This window comes from Mus musculus, chromosome 14, assembly GCF_000001635.26.
Source record: "Mus musculus strain C57BL/6J chromosome 14, GRCm38.p6 C57BL/6J".
Taxonomy (NCBI): domain Eukaryota; kingdom Metazoa; phylum Chordata; class Mammalia; order Rodentia; family Muridae; genus Mus; species Mus musculus.
In genome coordinates, this window is record NC_000080.6 from 60,037,513 (window position 1) to 60,064,435 (window position 26,923).

At 43.5% G+C, this 26,923-nt stretch overlaps 1 protein-coding gene and 1 pseudogene across 1 annotated transcript in view; both read right to left on the reverse strand.

Moving 5' to 3' along the window:
- The window catches only part of Atp8a2 (ATPase, aminophospholipid transporter-like, class I, type 8A, member 2), a 439,384-nt gene that overhangs the window by 389,982 nt on the left and 22,479 nt on the right, over nucleotides 1–26,923 (reverse strand). The window contains exons 2-6 of the mRNA NM_015803.3: nucleotides 9,149–9,248; nucleotides 8,492–8,590; nucleotides 7,456–7,501; nucleotides 6,805–6,845; nucleotides 1,462–1,535 (exon numbers count right to left, since the gene is read on the reverse strand). Coding sequence (NP_056618.1) covers nucleotides 1,462–1,535; nucleotides 6,805–6,845; nucleotides 7,456–7,501; nucleotides 8,492–8,590; nucleotides 9,149–9,248 — 360 coding nt within the window. The remainder of the gene's footprint in view (nucleotides 1–1,461; nucleotides 1,536–6,804; nucleotides 6,846–7,455; nucleotides 7,502–8,491; nucleotides 8,591–9,148; nucleotides 9,249–26,923) is intronic.
- Nucleotides 2,066–3,018, reverse strand: Gm9013 (predicted gene 9013; annotated as a pseudogene).

Genomic DNA, 26,923 nt, shown 5'->3' on the forward strand with positions numbered 1-26,923 from the left:
TAGTTTTAAAAATAGTAAAAGTAAGCACGTGTATGCACACACACACACACACACACACACACACACTCACACACACACACTAGTCCTTCCTCTAACCTCCTGGCTTTAGTCAGTACAGGTAGTGGTGGGAAACGGACTCTGCAACAAGCCCGTGATGATACTTTCAAGAGGCCATAGGACCTTGGAAAGATGTTTAAGCTTTCTGTGCCTTGGTTTTCCTGTATCGGGGTTAAAAGCCACTGATCAGGCTGCTCACACAAAACACCCACTCAGATACAAGGAGCACCCCAAACCCACTGTCATCTCAGCAAAGCATCCGAGGCAAGCCAGCTTACCTGAGATCACAAACCAGTTTCCTGGCACAAACTGACAACTGACTTATATTCTAATATTCCTAAGAGTTTCTTTGTTGGTATTGAATATGGTCAAATAATGACTCATACCCCATGTTTATGGATCCCCCTACAATGGTTTAGGTCCTATCTTTAAACTTTTTATCCTTAGTGAAAGTCAATGCTATGCTTGGTTTCTAAGAGGGATAAACCCCACACAAGAAACACGCTACAAACAGCCTAAACACCCGCATTTCCCAGTGGTATATTATAGAGAGAGTTACAGTCCTAACAGTGCACTGCATAACCTTGAACTTCTGGAACGGGGGGTCTCTGTTGCCCTCTCTTTGGCTTCCCTTCTTTGCAGTATGTTACATCATTTATTCATGAAGTCAAGAAAGCTAAAGGCAACTCTGTACACCCCTGTGTGCTGATGGCTGTTTCTGGCACAAAACTACCCTGTGTGCAGCAGCTGTTTAGGGCAGAAAGAGTGACAAGCAAGGCTACCAGCAGGTTGTGTCTGTGCTGAGAATATGTCTTCAATTTTCAGAACAGTTGTTCACTGGCAGTACTGGGTGCTAGAGGGCAAACAGCTGGTGGACTGACCAAGAAAGTGCTGCTGTCTCAGCTCGGTTGCCTCCAGGGTGTCATTAAACACTCACCCTCTCTAACTCGTATCTTGACCAGGGAGGAATACCCTAGAACTGCTGCTGGGAGCTAAAGCAGTCAATACCAGCAAAGAGGGTTCTAAAAATGTAAGGAAATGAAAAGAAAAAATAACAACAAAACAAAAGCAGCCCAGGGTCCAGGCAGGAAAAGATAAGTGACAAGGGTCCACGATAGTTATATTTCTAACAAACAAAATGCTTAAGGCTAGAAGTGCCCCCAGTTTTTTGACTGTTTCAGATTTTTAAATATTTAAATAGACTTTAACAACTGAACATCTCAAATCTCAAAATCTGAGATCCAAAATGCTCCAAAATCTAAAACTGTAGCTGATTTGGGGTGCTCAGGTTGTGAGGGGAGAGCAGAGAGAACTCATGTGATGGAGAAGAGGGGTTGAGCTTCTGCACTCCACTCATCGTCCTTAACACGCATTTCCAAACCTGTGCCCATTGGCACAGCTGACCTGGAGGAGAACAGGACCATGTCTGCTGGAAGATACTGCCCATTGAGGACCTTCACGATGTCTCCCACTGCCACCTAGAGACCAGGGACAGGACAAAAGGCACAAAAGAAAAGAGAGCACATATGTGATACAGGTGGTTAAATACATGAAGAAGAAAGTTAGTATGTAAGGCGCACCCTGTGAGAACAACAGGCAGATGCTTCCACTGGGCCACAGCTGGCCCTCCATACCCACAAGCCCCACATCTGTGGGTTCAACCAACTGCAAAGGCAAACTATTTGCAAAGAGAAGAATCCATAACCCAGATGTCAAAAGCTGCCTCTGGGCTGGGCATCACAAACTATTTCCCTGCCATTGTCCCCTAAGTTACACACCATAATACCGTTTCCATGGTGTTCACATTGCACTGGGTTTCCTGTAATCCAGAGATTTTACATTCGTGGGAGGATACACACTTGTTCTATATAAATGCTTCTCTGTTTTATATAAGGGACTTAAACATTTATACACTTTGACATCTGTTGTTATCAACCTGGGACTAGTTCTTATAGAAACTGAGAGATGACCACACTGCATTTTTAATTTTTTTTAGCAGACTTAATTCCTTAATTCTTTTATTTTTCTTTTACAAAATCCTTATGTAGTAGCCACAGCTGGAGCCTGGGTCCTCTGAACAGAGACTCTGGTGTGGGTTTTCACAAGATGATCAGTGAATTCCTGATAAGGAGACTTGGTGAAGACAGTCTCTTTCCAGAGGTTGGAGGTCAGGTAGCTGTAAGTCTTGGAGATGGCATCAAAGGTGGCCTTAGCAAAGTTGCCCAGGGTGGCAGTGCAGCCTCTGGCTGAAGTGTAGCAGTCATCTATACCGGCCACCATCAGGAGCTTCTTGGGCACAGGAGCAGAGACAATGCCAGTGCCTCTGGGGGCAGGGATGAGACGCAACAGCACAGAGCCACAGCGGCCTGTCACCTTGCATGGAACAGTGTGGGGCTTGCCAATCTTGTTCCCCCAGTTGCCTCTCCGCACAGGGACGATGGAAAGCTTGGCCAAGATGATGGCCCCTCTGATGGCAGTGGCAACCTCCTTGGAGCACTTAACACCAAGACCAATGTGACCATTGTAGTCCCCAGTAGCGACGAAAGCCTTGAACCTGGTCCGCTGGCCAGCCCGAGTCTGCTTCTGCACTGGCATGATTTTCAGAACCTCATCCTTTAGAGACGCACCCAGGAAGAAGTCAATGATCTCAGACTCCTTAATGGGCAGGGAGAACAGGTAGATCTCCTCCAAGGACTTGATCTTCATGTCCTTAACCAGGCGGCCCAGCTTGGTGATGGGGATCCACTCCTTGTCTTCAGCTTTACCTCCACGAGCCCCGTGACCTCAACCACAGACACAGCCTCGGCCATGACCGCGGCCCCTAAGACCGCTACCGAATCCTCCGCGGAAGCCGCCCTGGCCTCCTAATCCTGGGCCCCCGGGTCCTTCGGGCCCTCCCGCTGCACCTGCGTCATCCGCCATTTGGTGTTTGCAAGAAGAAGAAAAGAAAGAAGAAGGAGGAGGAGGAGGAGGAGGAGGAGGAGGAGGAGGAGGAGGAGGAGGAGGAGGAGGAAAAAGAAGAAGAAGAAGAAGAAGAAGAAGAAGAAGAAGAAGAAGAAGAAGAAGAAGAAGAAGAAGAAAAGAAAGAAGAAGAAGAAGAAAAGAAAGAAGAAGAAGAAGAAGAAGAAGAAGAAGAAGAAAAGAAAGAAGAAGAAAAGAAAGAAGAAGAAGAAGAAGAAGAAGAAAAGAAGAAGAAGAAAAGAAATAAGAAGAAGAAGAAGAAAAGAAAGAAGAAGAAGAAGAAGAAGAAGAAAGAAAGAAGAAGAAGAAGAAGAAGAAAGAAAGAAGAAGAAGAAAGAAAGAAGAAGAAGAAGAAAAGAAGAAGAAGAAGAAAAGAAGAAGAAGAGAAAAGAAGAGAAGAAAAGAGAGAGAGAGAAGAAGAAGAGAGAAGAAGAGAGAGAGAGAGAGAGAGAGAAGAAGAAGAAAGAAAGAGAGAGAGAGAAGAGAGAGAGGAGAGAGAGAAGAGAGAGAGAAAGAGAGAGAGAAGAGAGAGAGAGAGAGAAAGAAGAGAGAGAGAAAGAAGAGAGAGAGAGAGAGAGAGAGAAAGAAGGAGAGAAAGAAGAGAGAGAGAGAGAGAAAGAGAGAGAAAAGAAATAGAAGAAGATGAAGAAAAGAAAGAAGAAGAAGAAGAAGAAGAAGAAAAGAAAGAAGAAGAAGAAGAAGAAGAAAAGAAAGAAGAAGAAGAAAAGAAAGAAGAAGAAGAAGAAAAGAAAGAAGAAGAAGAAAAGAAAGAAGAAGAAGAAAAGAAGAAGAAGAAAAGAAGAAGAAGAAGAAAAGAAAGAAGAAAAGAAAGAAGAAGAAGAAGAAAAGAAGAAGAAAAGAAGAAGAAGAAGAAAAGAAAGAAGAAGAAGAAAAGAAAGAAGAAAAGAAAGAAGAAGAAGAAGAAAAGAAGAAGAAGAAGAAAAGAAGAAGAAGAAGAAAAGAAGAAGAAGAAGAAGAAGAAGAAAAGAAAGAAGAAGAAGAAAAGAACAAGAAGAAAAGAACAAGAAGAAAAGAAGAGGAAGAAGAAGAAGAAGAAGAAGAAGAAGAAGAAGAAGAAGAAGAAGAAGAAGAAGAAGAAGAAGAAGGAGAAGAAGAAGGAGAAGAAGAAGAGAAAGAAGAAGAAGAAAAGAAGAAGAAGAAGAAGAAGAAGAGGAAGAAGAAGAAGAAAAGAAAGAAGAAGAAGAAGAAGAGAAGAAGGAGGAGGAGGAGGAGGAGGAGAAGGAAGAAGAAGGAGGAGGAGGAGGAGAAGAAGGAGCGCATTTTTAATTATAGTTTATGTCTGTCTGTCTGTCTGTCTGTGCATATATGCACCTTAGTGAAGGTGCCTGTGAAAAAGAGAGTGTCAAAGTCCCTCGAGTTGGAATTACAGGTAGTCCTGAACTAGTGGCTATAGTGCTTCTGTCTTAACTATTAAGCCAACCCTCCAATCCTGCAGTGGTTCATTAAAAATCTTTTTAAAAAGAAAGAAGAAAGGAAAGGAAAGAGAAAAGACGAGTGAACAAGTATAAAGATCACATTTTCCTCCAAGTATCCTCTCATCTCTCAAACACCTCCACAGCTGTTCACGGTGGAAGTGTCACACATGTGGCTCTGAAGCTGGCCTGTGCAACTGTGAGTCCCCTGGGCAGCTGTGTAACCATGAGAAAGCTATGGAAATTGTGTTAACCACGTGGATGCTAGGGAGTGGCCCAGCCATTGGGCTGATTGAAGCATATTAAATATAAGGCTACGTGTGTGTGTCATTCATTCGGGAACTCAGAACATGAGGGCGGATGGCACGGAACTCTCGATGTTGCTGCTGGACAATTGAGAGCAGATTAATCACCTACCCACAACAGTGGATTCTTTTTTCTTAAATCAAAGTAAGAAGAAAAGTCAAACGATGTTCTCTCAAGACACTTTATTTCTAGGATCTGGGTGCTAAGAGGTTTCAACTACAATGAGAAACGGTGACTCAGAATCTGAAGCCGGTTTTCTGTTTGGTGTTCTTACACATGACCTACCATTCCAGGTTTGTGTGATAATCACTAAAAGAATTTGCACAGTGAGGGAAAAAAAAAACTATTCAGGGTCCCTGAATTCACTGCAGCCTCAGAAGGAGCCTCCTGTCTCTCAACTGTAAAACAGCTAAAGGACTCTCAGAATTTATCCCAATAATTGAGGTCTACCTCTCTGAGATCACCAGAGCCAAGCAAAGCTCAGGGTCTCTGTCTCAAATGTAATACTCTCGCATGAGTTCAGCTGGGTGTGGCTCTCAAGGACACCTACGTGTTCCTTCCCTACGCTCTGTCTTGAACAACATCTTTTTCTCAAACCCTACCAAGGTCCCCAGATTCACTGTTCCGCAGTGAACTGCCCATATCACCAGCAGAAGCCGTTCCTGTGAACTTGTCAAAATGTAAACTTAAGACTCTGATTCAGGAATTCTGGGAAGAGGACTGGTGTGTGATTGACCAGTGTTGGTTGCCAAGGATACCCGATTTGATTGAGAGGACAACTGCATAAGAAGATTCGATCACAAATTCCATGGTTGGTAGTCTCTAGCATCTGCTAACTGGCCTGCTTAAGATGGCTCACCACAATGCATTGAAAATGGAAATCGAAGTGTATTGAACCAGGGCCTATACTGTGGTGGTGATACCCCAAGCACATGTGGGAACAGGAAGGAATTCTGGGAGTCTGTAAGACTACCAGCTCTTGAACTCAGAAATCAGTGACTCCGTGTCCCACCACATTGAGTGGCGTCAAGCCACTTCTGGTGCCTTTCTGAAGAGCAGGCAGCCAGAAGACCCCTGGAAAGATGGAGGGTCTATGAGGATTCTCCAGCTCCCACTGCGCAGGTGCCAGTTCTCTCCTGGGAATTCCGCCTTTTGACCAAGAACCATCACACTGAACTTTTAAAGTTCAGAAGGCCAGTGAGGCCTCAAGGGTTATAGTGGCCTACAAAACACTACAAAGAGAAGTTTTCTTTAAAGGCTTGATGGTTCTCCTAGATGGGGTAAAATCGAATAAAAAACCATAGTGAGTGCTATAGGCACACTGGCAACATCCCCACCTCTCCCCGTGACCCATCCCCCCACAGAAAGGGCTACGTGAGGCATTGGCTATAACGCATATTTTTAAGGAAAAAACAATACTTGAAGTTGCTCTTCTAAAATATATTTTTTTTCTTTTCCAAAAAGTCAGTTTTGACTGCCAGAATGATGAATGGTGTCTTTAAAATCAATACCGTGTGGCTGTCAACAAGGCCCAGCTAAGACAGTTGGATAAAAATCCCTCTTGCGACCACTGTATTGATAAAAGCAGGAGCCCTCTCTGCACCCCTGCCTGGGAACCCTGTTCACACTCAGAGATCTTTCTACCAAACATATCTGAAGTGAGACTCCAGGAAGTTAAAAAACAACTCTAAACATTTGAGTTTTGGTGAAAAAAAAATATAAAAGACAGCCAGGGGAAATGTTTCCCACCCAGGGTTCAGAAACTGTAAACTGCTGTGAGGAGTTAGAACTATCCTTGGAGAATAACGAAGCTCACAGCTTGAACTGCTGCATTGGGTCCTCTACAACAGGTCAGAATGGAGGAAGGAAGCATGCATCAGTCCTCATGGGAAAGCAGCTTGCATGGGGAAATTCATAAAGCAAGCACGGCCTTGGCCTCACAGCAAACTTCGTATCCACCCCGCCCCCCCACACACACACATCAGCAGTTTGAGACAAGCCTTCAATTCGATATTTTCTAGTATTATCTTTAAAAATCGATCCTCACCTCTTTCCACATGATAGTGTGCCACATGCCATTTCTTAACACTGTAAGGAAGAAACAGTGAGATGGTCAATAATGGCGGGACTCAAGATGAAAAGTCAGCTGTCTACAAATCTAAAGACATCTGTGAAGTTGTACTTATTGATCCTCACAAATCATATCCAAGGTAGATGACCAACCATGCACAAATGGGCCGCCGTCTGTGCACCTCCACAACATACATGTGGGAACACGCACACACTTATGTGTGCATGTAAGCAAAGAGAATTTGTATTTAGCTCAGGAGTAGAAAAGGCCTGGTGTTACACAGTTCCAATAGCAGCAATACCAGCAACAGAAAACAGAGGTAAGATAAAAACCAAAATAATAAGGGAAGTGAGCAAAAAAACGAACCTGTGGATACGGGAAACTTATTAGGGGCATAAACTAATTTCTGAAAATGTTATCTTCTAAAACCCCAATGTATACAAACCCCATTAATATATTACTATAAACACAAACATTCTGTTTTACTATGCTTCTCTCTCTTTAAAGATTTTTATAGATAGTATTTCCAATTTAATTTCAGTGTCAATAGCCACTGATTAAGAATTACTCAAACACAGGACTTGATCCTAAATTAACAATGGAAAGTGATTGGGCCTGGTTGCTTACCTATTGTTTTCTTCTTGTTAACTGCATTGTCTGCCTTATGTCGTTTCTGTTACAGGAGAGAGAGAGAAAAAAAGCAAAGCTTCCTACATTCAAATGCTCCAAATGAATAATTGAAACGGAAAACCATAAAACCAGGGGGTAACGGGACCAAGAATGTTACAATGCTCGTATTGTAGATTTCAGCTGGGTGGTTTGCCATGTGTCAGCACTGACGAGATCTATTCCGAGCATAAGTGACTATACTTTGGTTCTCACAATTTACAAGCCCTTCAAAGTTTCAGATTCCCCACAGTTATTTGTGGACGACCTGAAACGATGACTCAGTATTATAAACCCAACAACAAACAGTGGGTTTTATTCTCAGGTTAGCTTACTATGTTATTCCATGAAGTGTGAGTGTGTGTGTGTGTGTGTGTGTGTATGTGTGTGTGTGTGTGTATGTGTGTGTGTGTGTATGTGTGTGTGTGTTTATCTGTGCATGTATGTGTGTTTGTGTATGTTTATCTGTGTGTCTGTGCATGTCTGTTTGTATCTGTGTGTGTGTCTGTGTGACAGTTTGTGTGTGTGTGTGTGTGTGTGTGTGTGTGTGTGTGTGTGTGTGTGTTCGCGTGCAAAACAGAAAGAGCTAGGGAGATCTTAGCAACTGGTTGTGGCCACTGAGGAGTGAAAGAAGCGTGAGGAGAAAGATTACTGGAGAATTACTTCAGGCATATCAAACACAGTGCTGCTTGCAGAGAGCACTAATTAAAAGCTTCATTTGCTACCTGAATCCAGGCGCTCTAAGGTAGGATACAAGGAGTGATGATAATAAACCCCAGCCAGGGTCTAACAAAACAACATAGAACATAGAAGCCCCTGAGAATGGTTACCCAGGGGTCTAGGACTCTCAGAGTACACCTTGCTCCCATCAAACACCAGCACTCCTCTAGGAACTGCTTAGGGTATGGCCTGGTTTCCTGTTATAAGCATATCACCCAGCCATATGCACATCAAATGTCATATTCTAGTATTTTATTATCCAGAGACAAAGACTTACAAAATCTTCTATGATCTCTTTGATGCCTGCAATCGTTAGAATGATGACCAAGGGCACCAGGGTGGTGTACCGTCCTGTTGGTGAGACGTCTGGGATTTGCTGTAAGAGAACAAGAGAGACTGGGATGAAAGTCTCCACAAAGAAGGAAGACATGGTACTCAACCCTCCTCACTCTCGCTAGTCTGGTCCACTTCTGTTACACAACAAAAGGCCTACTAATTCAAAACCTAGCTATGTAGTTTGCATTTGAAAGTTTACCTAACAACCTGGTAATGTATTTGAAAAGAAAAATGGGTCAAAAATATGACCTTCATGGCCAAAATACATGAATGGTATATATGTATGAAGTGTCACAGTGAAATATCATGTCTAATATAATGAATGTGCATTAATAATTTTAAAAATAACAAGAAAAGGTAAACATGACAAGGTAGGACCCACAAGAACCAGTTTCTGCTCCCCTTTTGTAACTTCTTTTTTCAAAGACTTCCCTCCCACGTTTGTTTTATACCAAGATCAGGTCTGTCCCCCCTAGTGATAATTTGAGGAAGGACACTATGTAAATATTCTAACACTTTTCCAATAAAGGCACTTACTAAAGAATCTCATTTTGCACATAATTGAGCTTGCAATGTTTAAGTCCTTAAAAACCATTACCTGTAATAAGGCAATGAAGAGGAAGAAGGCGTTAGCAGCTCTCCTAATCTGCTCATACAGGAATCGAGGTAGAAATGTCAACACGCTGTACTTGGCCGTACTGGAAGTACAAAGACAAGTACGACTTTTAGTTAAAGAGGTAACCCTTAAATAACAGCAAAGTGACATCCAACTGCATGTCCTTTGTAGGAGGGCACACCTGACCAGGGACACTTCCAATGTGTTTGCAATTCAATCTTTGATATGGACATTCCACTTTCCCATGGGGTGACGAGACCAGTGACTCCCATCTGGGAGCCACATGCTAAGAGCAACATGTGTGTATTCAGGTTCATTCGGGTGCACATGATACGCAGAGTAGTTTCCGTTTCCCCCTACGCACCATGCACCCTTCCTTTGGCAACCTTTGATCAGGCTTTGGCTTCACCTGGCTATCTTCTCCCTCCACCCTGTAGCAATTAATGAGTAGTCTGCTACCCCCCCCCCCCAATCCATTCCAGCCTCATAGTCAAATTCTAAAGGGTTCTTCTGCCTTCAAAGACACACTGGTTATTCTCACATCATGTTGTCTCTGCTTCCATGCATGCATTAGCCCTCTGGACAAAAGCTCTGCATCCATAGACTTAAAAAAAAAAACTTGAAAAGAAGGAGACTGTGTTTCTACTGAATACACACAGGCTTTTTTGTTGTTATTACCCCCCTAGTCAGCACACTGTAATGATTTCCATAGCATATATAGTGCACTGAGAATTTTTTTTTTTTTTTTTTTTTTTTTTTTTTTTCCATTTTTTATTAGGTATTTCGCTCATTTACATTTGCAATGCTATACCAAAAGTCCCCCATAGCCACCCACCCCTTCTCCCCTACCCACCCACTCCCCTTTTATGGCCCTGGCGTTCCCCTGTACTGGGGCATATAAAGTTTGCGTGTCCAATGGGCCTCTCTTTCCAGTGATGGCCGACTAGGCCATCTTTTGATGCATAGTGCACTGAGAATTTTAAGTCATCTAGTTATGAGCCAAAGGTACAGGAGGAGCTGTGAGGTTTTATGCACAAGCAATTCCATTTATAGAAAGGACTCGGGCATCCATAGATTTTGAACTCTCAGGCGGTCTTGGGTTAAATCCTGCATGGATACTGAGGAAGATGCCATTTATTTCTCTGCCCCCAGGAGACTACTTAGATAAAATGTGCACCTCACCTACAAGACATGGCAGTCAAGGAACAAGGAAATCAACTGAACCAAAGACACAAACTGAGAGCCACAGTGACTCCTGGCCTGCTCTCTGGAAGCATGATCCTAAGCCTGTTTGTTTAGGTTGTTTGGGGGGAGGGGGTTGAAACAGGGTCTCACGTTGCCCATGGTAGCCTCAAATTCACTATGAAGCTATGGATAATCGTGAACGCCTGGTCCTCCTGCCTGCACTTCTCAAGTGCTGAGTGCTGGGATTGTAGGTTCTAATCCTGCCTGTAAGAATAGCTTAGCCAGGTTATCTAATGCACACATTGTTCCAAATGCTCCAAATGTTCCATTGTTCACAATGTTCCAAATCAGAAGAACCAAAGCAGAAAGCCCAAAGCCCAAGGTGCATCAAAACACCCCAAGATGATGTGAACTGCTACAGGGCCTGAACAGCATCTGTGGTCAGAGCAGCAGAGCAAAACCCAGGCTGAAGTTCCCAGAGGTAGAAAAGAAGAAAGAGGAAGAGGAAGAGGAAGAGGAAAAATGAACTGGTGGTGGAAAGCAACTATCATAAAGAAAGCAGGAAAGTTCACATCTGTAAGATAAAACTATAGACAGCATCTTGCAAGATGGTCTGGTTATACATTTGAACCTAAGATTCCATCTGTGTAATAAGTGTGTGTGTGACACACACACACACACACACACAGAGAGAGCATATAGTTCCCTCAAGGTTGAACACCTCCACTTCAGCAGAATGCTGAGTGGGTTTAAGGGGCCCAGGCCATGAAGGTGGAAAGCTGAAGAGTAAAGGAGCCCTGGTTAAACAAAAAGCAAACAAACAAACAAGCAAAGACAAAGAAAAGAAATGTGTGCCAGCTAAATGTAAAATACATGGTTTCATCCTGAGGCAGAATGAGCATGCTCAGTCACTCATATCCATCTAGGTAAGGATCACTGTGTGGCATTAACTATGATTATTTATGAAATTAATAATATACATTTATATATAAATATATATTAATACCCAACACACACTTGTGGCTCAGGTGCACAGGGCAGATAGTCTAGGCTGCCCTCTACAGGCACCAAACCCAGCAACCATGTGAGGCCAGTACCGCAGTTTCAGGGATCATGGCTGGAGGAGACAGACACTTGTACAACTCCTGAGAAAGCAAGGTAGTTCACACTTCCTACCACATCTGTTGAATTCACATCGTAAGAATTTACAATATAAGGTGGGACAGAATGGGAGGTACTTTAGCATCCATGTACCAGGAAAAACGACCATCTCTAGTGCTTAACATGCAAACGAAGAAGGCTGGCAGCAAAGGAGATCATCACCAAGTGGGTAACTCTCCGAAAGATTCCCACTCACACAGGTGCCAGAGCCTTTCTCCATGTACCACTGATCATAGCAAAAGGCTGGGATGGATGATCGTAAGTGTGAATATTTGGCAAGCAGTAAGGCCTGGGAACGGGGGAGAAATGATCCAGAGGAAAGTGCATCCTGCTGGCCACCCATTCTCTTCCCACATGCTGTATGTGCCCATTGTAGGGCTAAGGGATGACGCGTGGACCTGAGTTCCCACAGCTGATTGTAAAGGTGAACACATCAGGCCCTGGACATTTTTTCCTCCAGTACAAGAGCTTTCAACACTTCTCAGGAGAGGACAAGGTTGTAGGGAAAGGGTGTTCTAATGTGATTGAACAAATGACAGCCAGCCTAGCAGAAAATAGAGCCTAGCAAAAACATGGGTCTGAAGCTATTCACTGTCCCAAGCCACCAAGCTGCCTGGTAGCCAGAGATGCAGAACACAGGCAAAAGAAGGCATCTTCAGAGATGCTAGCTGCACTGGCTCCCAAGCACAAGAAAGGCTGGAACAGATAATACTGAATTTCACTGGTAGCTGAAAGTGGGAGTTCCCCCGAGGAGCCTCCAGAGCCCTGCTAGCTAAGCTCACATAGCACATACCTTCTAACTGTGAACAATAAAACCACAAGAACCTCGAAGGCATCCACACCACCTCTTCTCGTACACACATACAAAGCACATCTGTCTGCAAAATGGTAAAGGCATCACTGACCAGGCACCAAGAGCAGAAGGTCAAGTTGAAGTCCCCACAGGATGATGGCTTGATGCACAGACTGGTGTTGCAGGGAGCCTCACATCCTCCATGCTCCCTGGAAGACACCATCCCTTCTCCTCTTGCACACTGGGGGTGAAACCCAGTGTGGAACACTCTCCTAACATGCTCAAGGCCCTAGAATTGATCCCTAGACCAACAAAATCAAGCTGCTACCCCCAACCCTGCCAGGCATGAAGATGCACACCTATAATCCTAGCACCAGGGAGCCAAGGCAAAAGGAATATGAGTTAAGGCCAAGTTAAGCTACATAGTAATTTACTGTGTCAAAAACACTGATGGGGAAGGAAGAAACAAGAGGGGAAGGGAAGAAATGGAGGAAAGGGGGAGGAGAGGAGAAAGAGGAATAATCACTAAGGAGTTGAAGACTGCCAGAATTTGAATAAGGAAAAAAAGGCAATATTAAATGTCCTAAGAATGTATTCATGTCTTTATATCACAGTTAATTTATTTATTTTTAATGTATTCATTATTTATTCGCTTTATGGTACTGAAGATAATTGCCAAATTCTATTGAAGTACTTAGCTCTAGCTGAAATACTCCTGTTGATCTCCCATATACATACAGGATAGTGCATAAAACCAAAGTATGTGGCCTGAATTCCTGTGTCTATGTGTATTCCCATAGACAAAAGTTGCCCCCAGCCTCTCTGACAATGAACAGTGATGAATGCAGAGACTTGCAGCTGTCAAGATGCTGAGAATATGTGATAATTATGAGCTCACCCTAAAGAAGACATTTTTACCTCCCTGCCTAAGGTTCAGGGAACACTGCAGAAGAGGAGGCAGGATAACGTAAGAGCTTGGAGACAGAGTTAGTTGAAGGGCTGTGGAAGGCTACCCTCTAGACTCACACACCACAGCAATCAGTAACTCACAGCAACTGTGCTCTCTTGCACTGGGATCACATGAGACTAGCTCCAGCAACAATCAGTCATGGAAGCAGGAGGGGCTCACAGGACTCTAAGGTTTGCCTCTCAAGTGCTGGCTATTGATAGATTCCAGACGAGAACTACTGTCTTCAGTTCTGTGCCCACTGCTAAGCCCACCAGTTTCCAATAGGTAACTCCAAACCCCAGGTCCTTCAGAATTCCCTGATTAAACTCAGCAGGTCACCAAACAGAGCAAGTAGATGTGAACACAGAGAGTAATTTATGAACAGGGATGATAGAGAAATGAGTTGCTGGAAATGACCAAGGAATGAGACAACAAAGCTAAAAGTCAGGAAGTGTTTAATGTGTACATGCAATAGGCCCAGGGACATCAATTCCAAAACAGCTGCAAGTTCAGTTAAACAGAGCCAGTAATGCTCTCTTTTGTTCTCTTATCAATCTAGAGTTGACATACATTTTCATCAGATAATCAAGTTTGCTTAAGTAAGAACCCTATATAAGCAGAAACATTTCCTCAAGCATCAGAATTTACCAAAAGCCATTTAGAGAGCAGAGTGGAGGGAGAAGGAATTTAGTTACACACAAGTCATAATGGGACACTATAATGGTGCTAGCCTGTTGTACATGTTTATGACTGTAGTATAACAAATGATTCATAAAGGCACAAAGCTACCAAAAGGAGAACATATTTGCAAAGGAGAAAATCAATTAGACAACACAGGCAGCTAGAGAAAGAATTCAGGTTTTTATACCCAGCCAAACTGCAATGCAGTCTGTACATTCTCTTTTTAGGAATCTGCTTATGGTACCGGGAACATCAATAGCACTGGATAGCGATGATTGCCTTACTGGATCATTGCACATTAGATATGCATTGAAGAATCCTAACAAACACTATATTACATGAAATTACTTTAAAAAAAAAAGAAAATACATTGCAGCCCAAACCTAGATATACAACTCAGGAAAGTTCTAGGGTGGCTACTTATAACATAGCTACAGGGTAACCAGTCTATCTAGTAAGGAGCTGCCAGGGTAGACATGAAACTCATTTGACAGGATTACTTCCAAACATAGAGACATAGGGCTTTCCTGGCATGTCCAAGGACCAGGTACAACTCTTAACACTGCAAAGAAATAAAATAGAGAGGTTGGATAGTATAAATACATAGTGAACATAATATGCAAAAATTAATGTTTAATCCCAAAAGTGAGGAGTGGAAAACAAATTATACTAAAAAAGATGTAATCACAGTCCACCGCTTCATCATTTAGCACCAAGGTCAGGAAGTTCATTTTTTGTGTTGTTGTTATAGAATGCCATGAAGATAACTTCTAAATTTAGTTTTAAAATACAGTGAAGGGCTTGTGGTGTAGTGCTTGCTTAGCATGTGTAAGGCCCCAGGCTCCATCCCCAGCACAAAAATCATAATACACAGCCCTTCAAATATATGAACACATGTTTAGGAAAACAAAATTTCTGATTTTAATTTTGAAATATAGTAGAGACCAACAGAAGAAATAAAGACAGGGTTCAAAGTGGTTGTCTATGGTAGAGTATGTTCAGAATGAAAAGATGAGGCTGGTAGTCATTTATTGCTTTTCATGGCAAGCCCTTCCAACTGTTTCAACTTTTAACCCTCTGTGTATGTTGTTTTTATACTAATTTTATATTGTCTGGGAAACTAAAGAGTATCCAGATAGAACTAGGAAGGAAGTTGTTCTTCGGGGGTAATTTTAGGATGACATAAGGAGCTGTTTATTAGAAGATGATGTTGGACTCAAAGACCCAACTTGTTCTGCTACCCCCACCATTGAATGTTCTGAAAACTACTCCCATCTGGTATTGCAGTCAACAAGCACTTCCTCTGGCCAGAAGCCATGGAGGGGCCCAGGCTCATGGATGGAAGGGAGAGAATTCTGGCCTGTCCCATGAGGGTCTGAAAAGCGGCAGTATTAGCACAACCCTCTGATGCACACTTGAGTAAACTTTCTTGTCATTACTCTAGGAGATGAGTGGGCATCCCAGCACCAGACTCCCTTCCCTGTTTCTCCCCACACAGGGAAATGCAGAGAATAACTCTTCCCCTGTCAGTGGAAGTCACTCTATTCTGAAGGGCACTGCCCTTACTAAAGATTCCACTCCTTTCATCCTTTGCCCAATTCCCCATAACATTTTTCCTCTTCTCCTCAAACCACATCCTTCTCTTCGGAGCCAGCAGCCCAAGGGGTTGTCTGCTCCAGCAAGCTTTTCCCCATTCAGGTCAAAGCAAAGTGTACATTGTGTATCCACTTACCCACTGCAACAGAGTGTAAATGAGAGAGAGTCAGCCAGCCAACCAGCCAGCCAGGCACAGTCAGTCGGCAGGAGTTTCTCTTTGTATATGGTGATCTCTAAGACGGGCATGCCAAACATCCTCTTTGGTCCCTCTCTGTGCCTTGCAGGCTGAGGGGACCATGCAGGCAGACCAACAGCACAGTGCTTTCCTGGCCAGTGGTCACAACAGCACTTCCTTCGACACAGCACTGCAGGGGGTCCCCTCAACTCCACAAATCCCAAGGTGGGATGCTTAAGGCAATACCAGAAAGTCTCCCTGCTTTGTCCTTACCATCCACTAATGGATACTTTGTGTAAAAACAACACACTAGCCATTCCTAAGAAATTCTATTTCTCCTTTCATTTAACTTATGCTAATTTACAAACCCAGAACTATATCCAGATTTTGTGGGTCCTGGATACAACTGTACATACAAAAGTGGATGCAATAATGAGAAACTTAGAACGCAATGCAAATATTCACCACAGACTTCCTGACAAGAGGCTAAAGATCATAGTAATTCATTCTTTCAATGATGACCTAAGATTCTGAAATTTATTCAGCCATTCAATCATGAACATTGTTTTATTTATACATCACAATACATATCTGTGCTCATATGCTCATGTCTTTACGTGAGCGTAATTTCATAAAACAGATTACCTGAAACGGGATCTCTGAGGGAAATGTGTACTTTTAAAAAGTAACAATTGCCCTAACAATTTCCCAATGGCAATGACTTTAGCTGAAATACCCAACAAAGGGGAGATACAAACTGTAGAGTAGATAGGCACTGCCCCCCGTTGAGGGATGGAGCCACCCATGCATCTCAAAATTTTTAACCCAGAAATATTCCTATCCAAAGGGAAGACAGGGACAAAAATAAAATGGAACAGAGCCTGAAGGAAAGACCATCCAGACACCACCCCACCTAGGGATCCATCCCATTAGCAGACACCAAACACCCATACTGTTGCTGATACAAAGAAGCACTTGCTGACAGGAGCCTGGTATGGTTGTTCCCTGAGAGGTTCTACCAGCACCTGACCAATACAGATACAGATATTCACAGCCAACAACTGAGCCCAGGGACCCCAATGGAAGAGCTAGGGAAGGAGCTGAGGGGGGTTGCAACCCCATAAGAAGAACAATTTCAAATAACTGGACCAACCAGAGCTCCCAGGGACTGAGCCACCAACCAAAGAGTACACATGGAGGGATCCATGGCTTCAGATACATATGTAGCAGAGGATGGTCATATCTGGCATCAATGGGAGGGGAGGCCCTTGGCCCTGTGGAGGCTTGATGCCCCAGAATAGGGGAATGCTAGAGCAGTGGGGTGGGAGTAGGTGAGTGGGTGAGGGAGCATCCTCATAGAGGCAAAGGGGAGGAGGATGGGATGGGGGTTTGTGGAGGGGTAACTGGGAAGGGGGTGTCATTTGAAATGTAAACATAAAAAAAGAGAAAAAGTAACAATTCACATCTCCTAAGTTATAACTAGTATATTTCTGTTCCCAAAGGATCATAGATATTAAATTTTAATATGTGTCCAAGATCTTCCCAAAAATAGTTTTAAACTTCACATTATACACAAGAGGCACTCAACTGCTATTTTGTGCCTTTGTCTTATGGTGCTGGGGACTCAGGAACCTGAAGCAAGGCAGGCAAAGGGTCTTCCCTGAGCAACAAACCCAGATGTGTTATTTCTAATGGTAGTGAATGGGAACATGCTTATGAAGATTCCTTGAGAGCAATAGCTGTCAACAGTCTTTACAGTGCTGTGCCTCGTGTCAATAACATATCACTATTACAATATTGTTTCTTGATCACTATTACAGTCAGATGGATCTTCATGTATTTGGGGGCAAATGGTTTTACTCCAGTATAATTTCCTAATATATTTCACTCATTTTGTCTTCTCTCTCTCTCTCTCTCTCTCTCTCTCTCTCTCTCACACACACACACAAGTGTGTGTGTGTGTCTGTCTGTCTGTCTGTTGTCTGTCTGCCTGCGTACAACACGTGTGTGGAGGCCAGAGAAGAACTTCCGGTGTCAGCTTGGGGGAGCCAAACTTTCTCCAAGACTCTGATAAAAAGATAAAGTGAACTTCAGTTCTATGCCCTTGGCCAGGATCAGCCTTGGCCATCCCATCTGGGGCTGCAGCCAGTGCTTCACAGGAGTCAAGGATGTGGTTGGAGCCAACTCTTCCCCAGGGCTGCAGTTATCAGTCCTAAGGCAGCTGTGTCTTGGATAGCCTATCTTCTCTTTGCCAGCACTGTCTGATTTAGCTGTCTGCTGACCTTGGCCGGCTCCTTGGAAACTGTATATATGATGCTGTATTTCTTAGCAAATTTGCTTGGCATAAGTCATCGTCTTATCCAAACCTTCTTAACCAAGGTCCCGGCTACTGCTTTTGTCTGCTTTATTCCTCAAACCCTGCTCATCGTTTGGAACCTCATTATCCAGGTTCAGGTCAGTCAGCTCTATCCTCCAGCACTAGGAAGGGGTTAACTCTCTTGGGGCTATTGGCCAATGGGGAGGGGGTGCCATAAACCCACACATAGATGAGCTATTTCCAATGCTCTTGATTTTTCTCCAGAACCTGATAGTAAGACCCTATTACTGAAGACACCACAGACCATGAAAGAAGGAACTGGTACTAAGCTGGAGTTTCACCCCTGCAGGCTAGTTTTTATAGCTGAGAAAAGTAATTATCAATCCTATCTTACTGCAAACCCTGTAAGCCATAACAACAATCAGGCTGGCAAGATATGACCACAAGTATAATAGTGGCACAACTGGCACAGAAGTAACCAACTACCTTAATGGTAGGATTTAAGTCCTTTAGAGTGACTTAGAATTTGCTAAGGTATGGATATACCTGCACCATTATGGGGCCCTAGAACCCATAGTCTGGTGGGTATAGGCCTAGGGGAAAATCTACCATTACTCTAATCTAGGGACAATGAATTAAATTGACACCTAATGACTTATCATTGCACCCATAGGTTAGCGCATCATTAATCAAACCTCATCAGAGATCTTCCTACTCAGCAGATAGAGATTAAAACAGACTCATAACTAGTCAAGGTTCAGAAAATAAGAGACTGTGGAGTATTCATCCCTAAGTGGGACATCTATAACACATTTCCTTCTACCCAAAGCTTGGGGATCATTATAGCAGAGGAGGCAGAAGGATTGTAAGAGACAGAGGGGATTGATGGCTCCAAGTAATTGCTTGGAATTACTTGTGAATTCACAGAAGCTATGACAGCATCCACAAGGCTTGAGGAAGAGTAGCTCAGAAAACTATTCCCAGTACAGAAGGGAAATATGGTCCTGAAGCCCTATCCTGAACTAAGGAGCTCCCGACCATTGATAGCTACCAAGAGAGGAAAAGTTAGTTTTCTACAAGTGTGTGACTCCTGGTAGATCTATCATGCTCCAATGTACAACCACACATTCAAGAGTACATGGTTAACACTAATTGGACCTAATGAGTTTTTTAAAATGATGTCACAAAGTTGGAGGGTAAGAATGCGATGGATCTGGGAGAAGATGAAGAGGTATACAAATGATTAAAATTCAATTATGAAATCCTCAAAGAATTAATAAAATTGTATTAAAATTATTTAGCCCTTATACGTGTGTGCGTTCTTTAATAGTCTGTTTATGGTTATTTTATGTCAGATTTTAATAATGAATCAAAAATTTTAGTTGGACATCATGACTAGAAGAGAATGTTTCCCTCAAGAATAAGGAAGACCAAAGTGTGGATACTTCGATCCTTCTTAGAAGGGGGAACAAAATACCCATGGAAGGAGTTACAGAGACAAAGTGTGAACCAGAAACTGAAGAAGGAATGACCATCTAGAGACTGCCCCACCTGGTGATTCATCCCATAAACAACCACCAAACCCAGACACTATTGCAGATGCCAACAAGATTTTGCTGACAGGAGCCTGATATAGCTGTCTCCTGAGAGGCTCTGCCAGTGCCGGGAAAATACAGAAGTGGATACTCACAGTCATCCATGGGACGGAGCACAGGGTCCCCAATGAAGGAGCTAGAGAAAGTACCCAAGGAGCTGAAGGGGTTTGCAACCCTATAGAAGTAACAACAATATGAACTAACCAGTACCCCCAGAGCTCCCTGGGACTAAACCACCAATCAATGAAAACACATGGTGGGACTCGTGTCTCTAGCTGCATATGTAGCAGAGGATGGCCTAGGCAGTCATCAAAGGAAGGAGAGGCCCTTGGTCTTGTGAAGGTTCTATGCCCCAGTATAGGGAAATGCCAGGGCCAGGAAGCGGGAGTAGGTGGGTTGGGGAGCAGGGGGAGGAGGAAGGGGATAGGGGATTTTTGGAGAGGAAACTAGAAAAGGAGATAACATTTGAAATGTAAATAAAGAAAATATCTAATAAAAAGAGAAAATATGTAAATCTGAGATTAGTTTGCTTTATATAATAATCTCCAGTTAATAGAATTATTTTAATTTAAAAAAAAAGAAGAGAATGTTTCCATCCTAAGCTTCTCTGAAGATTAACTTACAGGCGTATACTACATGCTCTGTGCTAAAGCAAATTCTCAGACCGGGCTTCTAAAACTGCTTAAGTCGTCATTTTGGCAATATGCACCTGGAAGTTTTCTATAACTTTCTACCTTGAGATTAATGATTCTAATTACTACTAATGCAAAACTCATTAATCTTAGACAAATCCACACTATTTGCCCAATGGTTTGTTCAATTTGTCAAGTACATTTTAATATAATTAATTATATCATACATGCAATACATAGCATAATAAACATAAATAATATGATAGATAATATGCCTTGAATGTGAAAATCTTTGTTTACTAAAAACCAATGGCTTAGCTACTCCAAAGGCAAACAATGAAGACAGAAAAATTAGACAAACCGACACTCTAGTTAGAATAAAAGAAGATCTTCAACAAGAAATTGTATCATCTCCCTCTACAAGAAACTCCTGTAACTCCACTAGCACAGAGGGTTGTTTTTACGCTACAGAGATCTGCAGAGTGAGAAGAACATGAACAACAATGTCCCAGGCGTTTCTACCCCATCTCCACAGCCTGGAATGGTACTCTATTATTTCTCCTTTAGACTCCTGGCTCTATTCCTCACAGGGGATGGAAACTGGAGGATTCCACGCTTATCTCCATCCCTAGGTTTCGGGTGCTACAAGGGAGATCAGGATAGTGTGTGCAAATACATGAGGGGGTGAATGCACATGCATGGTGTGGTGTGGTGTGTGTGTGTGTGTGTGTGTGTGTGTGTGTGTGTGTGTGTGTGTGTGTATTTTGTATACTAGAATCTTGAACTGAGACCTGTGTTGGCTGGGTTTGAGTCATCGCATTGGGAAGAGAAACTGGGACTGGGGTCTTCTCGTATTGCTCTAACTGCCTCTGATCACCCAGCCTTGAATTAGAAGATCCCATATTCTTCTTCTAAGCATCTTTCTGACCACCAACCCTTCTCCAGTACGGGCTTCTGCCTCAGGCACACTAGTCCTGTTCCCTGAGCTCACCCTGCTCACCTCTGAAAAGCCATGGGCAGTGTTCTCCCGGCATCTCTTCCCTGAGTATCTCCTACATGTTCCATGCTGCCACAGAGCACGGCTGACCAGGCTACCCCAGAGCCAGAGACCAGGCCATGAAGTGTATTCCCTGGGTCCTAGAACCTACTGATTATTTATGCTAGTGAATAATCACTACTAAGATAGACAGGTAGTCTTTCCTAGTGAACAATTAGCAATCACAACTCGGCTTATCTTGCTTTACAAGCCTTTCCAGAGGGAAGCACAATGCAAACCATTGTCTGAGCTAAGAGAGCAGGCCGTAGATGAGTCCTGGCCTGCCCTGCCTCCTCTGTTGACATTAGCTCCTCCCCTCTGCCCGTTACCACCAGGCCCCCAACCATCCAGCTCCAATCCTCTAAGGCCTGCTCTCTAACCTCCTAACTGCCCTGGTACCTTGCTATCAGCACCTGGCTTCTCCCTTCTATCTTCTGTCATTTTATTTTATTCAGTTGGTTGTTTGAGATAGAGTCTCTGTAGCACAGGATGACCTGAACTCTCTAAGTATTACGGGTAGGAACCATCACACTTTGTTTCTCTTAAATCTTAACACAAACATTCCAGAAAGACCTAATTGACCACCCCTCCCCTCCCTTGACTGCCCCTATGTCTCCTGTTTTTACAATAGCTCCTATTCCAACTATAAGTTCTAGATTACTTTATTATTTAATGCCATAACTAAGCCAGAATCTCAGGTATGGGTTCACAAATACTTAGCACCCTGGAGAAGAGACCCTATACTTCTTGCTCATCTTGGGTTGGGAATCACACAGTTCTGTGTAAGAAGGCTGAAGGCCATGCCCAGCATGAAAAGTTACTTCCCGCTAGTTCAGTAATTAATATGCACCAGGTAACTGACCTTGGGAACATCTATTAGGCAGGTGCCAACTTACATAGTCCTTAAGAAGGGATCAAACTTGCTGGGGACCACACAGCAAGTCACTGCTGAGCTAGGAGCCTCAGCTCTCCTCCAGTGCACAGTGCACAAAACCCAGGTAAAGGGACAGGAAGCATGAGTCAGGACGCTGACGTCAGTTCAATATTCAGTCATCCAGCCTGATTCTGTGTTAGAATATACTGGCTTTTGTAGAGACTTCTTTAAATGGAGAAGATTCAGTTGGGTGGGGGTTACTAAGTGTGGGCACATCTGGGTTGTGTGTGTCATACCACCTGGTCAACTTGCGACTCCTATCCCTGGCATCCTGAAACCCGAGCTTCTTATCAAGCATGAAACTTCTCAGTCTGCTGTCTTGATTTGAAGCAGGACCCTGCATGTGAGTTTCTCAGCACTCGGGACTCAGCACCATTTTACTAGCAGATCACAGTGGCTACACACCAAAGCTCTGGAACCAGACTTCTGGCTTCACTATGTGACACTGTGTGGGTTATTTAACCATTCCAGGCCTCGGCTTCCACATCTGGGAATAGTCTTCAAGCAAGTTAACAGAAATACAGCCCTTACAGCTGGGAAACAGTATGTTTTCAGCAAATGTTAACTCATACTAATTTATTCTATTTAAACTGCTGATGAATGAGAGTTAATTAGCTAATTATTGAATTACCGGAGACAGAACCTAGCACCTACAGAACCCAGGACCTTGTACCTACCAGGAAAGTACTGTAACATTTGGCTTCATGCTCCACTCTGAATTTTTACTCTCCAGAGGCTGGAGAGATAGTTCAGCAATTAAGAGATCCTGAGCTCAATCCCCAGCAACGATATGGTGGCTCACACCCATCTGTAACGGGATCTGATGCTGTCTTCTGGTGTGTCTGAAGACAACTACAGTGTATTCATATAAATAAAATAAATCTTTAAAAAAATTTTTTTTCAGATGAGATTATTACTCTTTACATTGTACCCATATCCATGTGTCTCAGCATCCTCTGAGATCAACTAAGGTATGGTATTAACCAAGCTATGGTTACACACTCGGTCAATCCCTCAACCAGAAGAAAAAGCCATGTCCATGCAACAAAAAACACACACTGGAAATTAGATTTGTCCTCTCACTGGAGACTCTGAGACCACCAGAGAGGGACACTCATTGTGGGGCAGAGAATCACTGAAGAACCACACAGCTCACTGATCCCTGTCTGGGATGTGGGGGTGGGAGGGGCATTTAGAGGTAAAATTTCAAATACTAATACTAATACTGAAAGTCAACCATGTAAGAAGCCAGGACGAGCTCAGGAGCACACTTGGACACGTGATCTACAAATACCAATGTCTCACCCTGAAGGCACAGCACAGAGTGAGCTCTGCTTACTCTCATACTGGAGGTCCCAAACTTTGACCTTTGCAGTTGTTTGATTTGGGGACTTCCTTTCGCATGCTGGGCAAGCACTCTATCCTGGATCAATAACACTAATTCTCCTTCTGACCTTGGGATCTAACACAAAGCAAGGCACCTAATCTTTGACCTGTGTTCAGAGTCAGTGTCCACATGAGTGGATGGACTGGTCAACAACTGCAATAACCCAGTACCAAGGAACAGAAACATCACTTATACTTCACGAGGTAAAAGAGACCAGGAAAAAGCAATCGCCTAAATTACAGATTATTTCTTAAGATGACTTAACATCCCTACATTCCCCCACTTGATTCATACTGAGGAATCAAATAAATATCCATAATTCATATTCCACAAAATTATTTCACTCTTACACCTTAAAGTAGTCTATATACATCAAATTTGATAGAGGTAATTTAATTATCATCCAGCCACCAAACATCTAATTTCTCTAAAATCAAGATGCTCATTAGGCAAAAAGTCGCCCTAAAAGTAACCATTCTATAGAGCTGTGAAGTTAACCTGAAACATCACCCCTCTACTTAATTTCTCTCCATTTAGTTCCATTTGCAAGGACATGAAACTGAAACACAATGCCTACAAGCTTTACACAAACACAGTTGTCTCCCATAACTTGGGTCACACGCAATATTCCTTAGCTCACACGCACAGCCTATCTCTGAACATGAGACCAACAGACATCAATCATGTATCACAGCCCCCAGCCTCACATCAGGAACATGCCCCTGCCATGAGAGACCAGTTCTCCGCGGAACTTAGAGAAGCCGGGCTTCTCCCTTAGTCTCTACATCTTTACCTTCTCCATAGCAGGTCAACCAAACCTAAACAATGCTCCTGGGAGACATCAATGCAGAAGAACAAAATAGCACCAACTCACACCATAGGTTGTTACATAGTTAGTCCTGTGTGTCCATGGTTTACAAACCTTGGGTACAAACAACCAAGGGGAAGAGGCTGGCGAGAGCCCGGGGCTCAGGAGGATTCTTGTGAAGGACCAAAGCTCGGTTCACAGCATCCGATAAGGCAGCTCTCATGGACCAGAAAGTACAGCTCAGGGAGCTTCCAGAGCCATAATGCCCTCTTCTGACCCCAAGGTACCTGTCCTCACACATGTGCATCTCACACACACACACACACACACACTACACACACACACACAATACACACACACACACACACACACACACACACAATTACAAATAAGATAAATACTAAAGCATGTTTTGTGGAAATGTACATGTGCTGAACATACAGAGGTATTTGTCTTGTCCTTAGACAATACAATGTGTTATCACTATAGGATACACATAGGTTCTCTGTATGCTGTGCCATTTTACACATGGGCCTTGAGCATCCTCAGACTTTGGCATCGGAGTGAGTCCTGGTGCCAGTCCGTCATGAATACCAAGAGATAACTACACTGAGAGTTACAATTTCCCAATGCTAGTAGGTTATTGAATATTTAATTCAACAGAAACTTGATGAATCCAAGAGTGACTTTCATACAGCGTTCAGTTCTTCTGGTGTCTGGATCTGAGAAGAAACACTTCCTCTGTGTAAAAGAATTGTTCGTCTTTTTTTTCAAATGTCTAGTTTATCTTCTCAAAAGTAGAACTTGGTGGGAAGGGCAGCTAGAGACGCCAGTATCTGTCAGTCACAAGCCATATGTCTCCTGATTTCCTGAGAAGGCATTTCCTGAAAACCCAGCATCCTGGCCACTGTCCTTTGAGCGTCCCCATCTGGACAAATGCTTTTGTGCCATTTACTTCAGCTTCAAACGCCCTGGTATCACTTCCCTAGTGAGGAAACTGAGACACACTGGGACTGAAACACACTTGTCTCAGGTGTCCATAACTACAGCCATCCCTGTCCAGAGCTTCCTGCACACAAACAACAAAGCCAATTCCTGCCTCCAATGTGCCTTCAATCTGAGATTCAAAATAAGCCAGAAGCAGGGTGGTTAGGTTATGATGGCTCTGGGGCAGGTGTGGGACGGGTCCAGCCCACCAGTTACTCCTCTGGAATGAAGGCTGTTGGTTTCGTTTAGCATTCTATCTCTCCTTCTACGGCTATCCAAACCACTAACTGTAAAACCTGGGCCTGTGGTGCTGCTGAACACATTCTCATTCCCTCCATAAGGTTGTCATTTCCAAAGAAATTAAAACAAAAACAAAAAGCCAACAGGGCCGTGGGACCTTCTGGTGGCTGCAGAGAGGAACAGCTGGTGTGGTGTCTGTGGGAGTTGTGATCTGAGAGTAAATGTGTGTGGGGTTCTGGTGGATGAGGCACTGAGGGGAAGACAGGACCAGGACCTGTGTGTAAAGGACTTAGATCCAGAGGAAAACCCAGAGCTGGCGCCGTGCAGCTCAAACCAAGTGATGCTCTATATGGATCTGCGACAAGCTGGCTGTGGCAAATAAACAATAAATTACAGGTTATAAAAACAGAGAGAGTAGCCAGATAGAGAAGCGCATACATGGAATCCCAGATTTATAGGCTGTGGCATGTAGAGGAAGGAGGATTCAGAGTTCAAAGCCAGCCTCAGCTAAATAGTAAAGTCACCAAAACTTGGGATTGGGGGAGGAAGTCAGGGAAGCCCCTGTAGCTCCTGCATACTACTCTAATCCTAACCTCTAATGACACTCGGGAGTCTCATGGTCCAGTCCTCCACCCTTCCAAAAGTCAACCCCACACAGCTTCTCAGAACCAATTACCCCACGCCTAACCTCTCAAAAGCCACTTCTGAGCTAATGGTGTCCTTTTATTTTTCCTGAACAGAAATGGGGCAAGTGAAATGGGATGTAATAGACTCAGAGAGCTTCCAAGGGTGGAAGAGAAGGGTTGCTATTGGAACAGCTTCTAATTACATTGTCCTTGCCTAATGGTGTTTCTGAAAGCCACCTCCAACACCAAGGGTGGGCTCGCGTAAGTGTCAGCTCATTAGCCAAAGCAAATCTGGAGACGCCAAACTCAGACTATTAAAGAAGGGTGATATTCAAAGGGAAGCCTGTAACCCACACAGCTAAGTGGGAGAAAGGCCTCTTGGCAGAGCTACAGACCTGTGTGATGGCCAAGCTTGGTGCCAACCTGATGGTACCTGGAATCAAGTAAAAGCCAAGCCTGGGTGGCTGGGGGCATGGGGGTTGCTGAACAGATTATTTGATGTGGGAAGACGCACCTAAATATTGGTGGCACCTCCAGGTAGCCACCCAGATAAAAGGACATGGAAGACATAAACTTTGTTCTCCACTGCTCGCCCTTACTCTGGCTTGTAAGTCCATCTACCACCACCACCACCGCTGCTGCTACTACTACATTC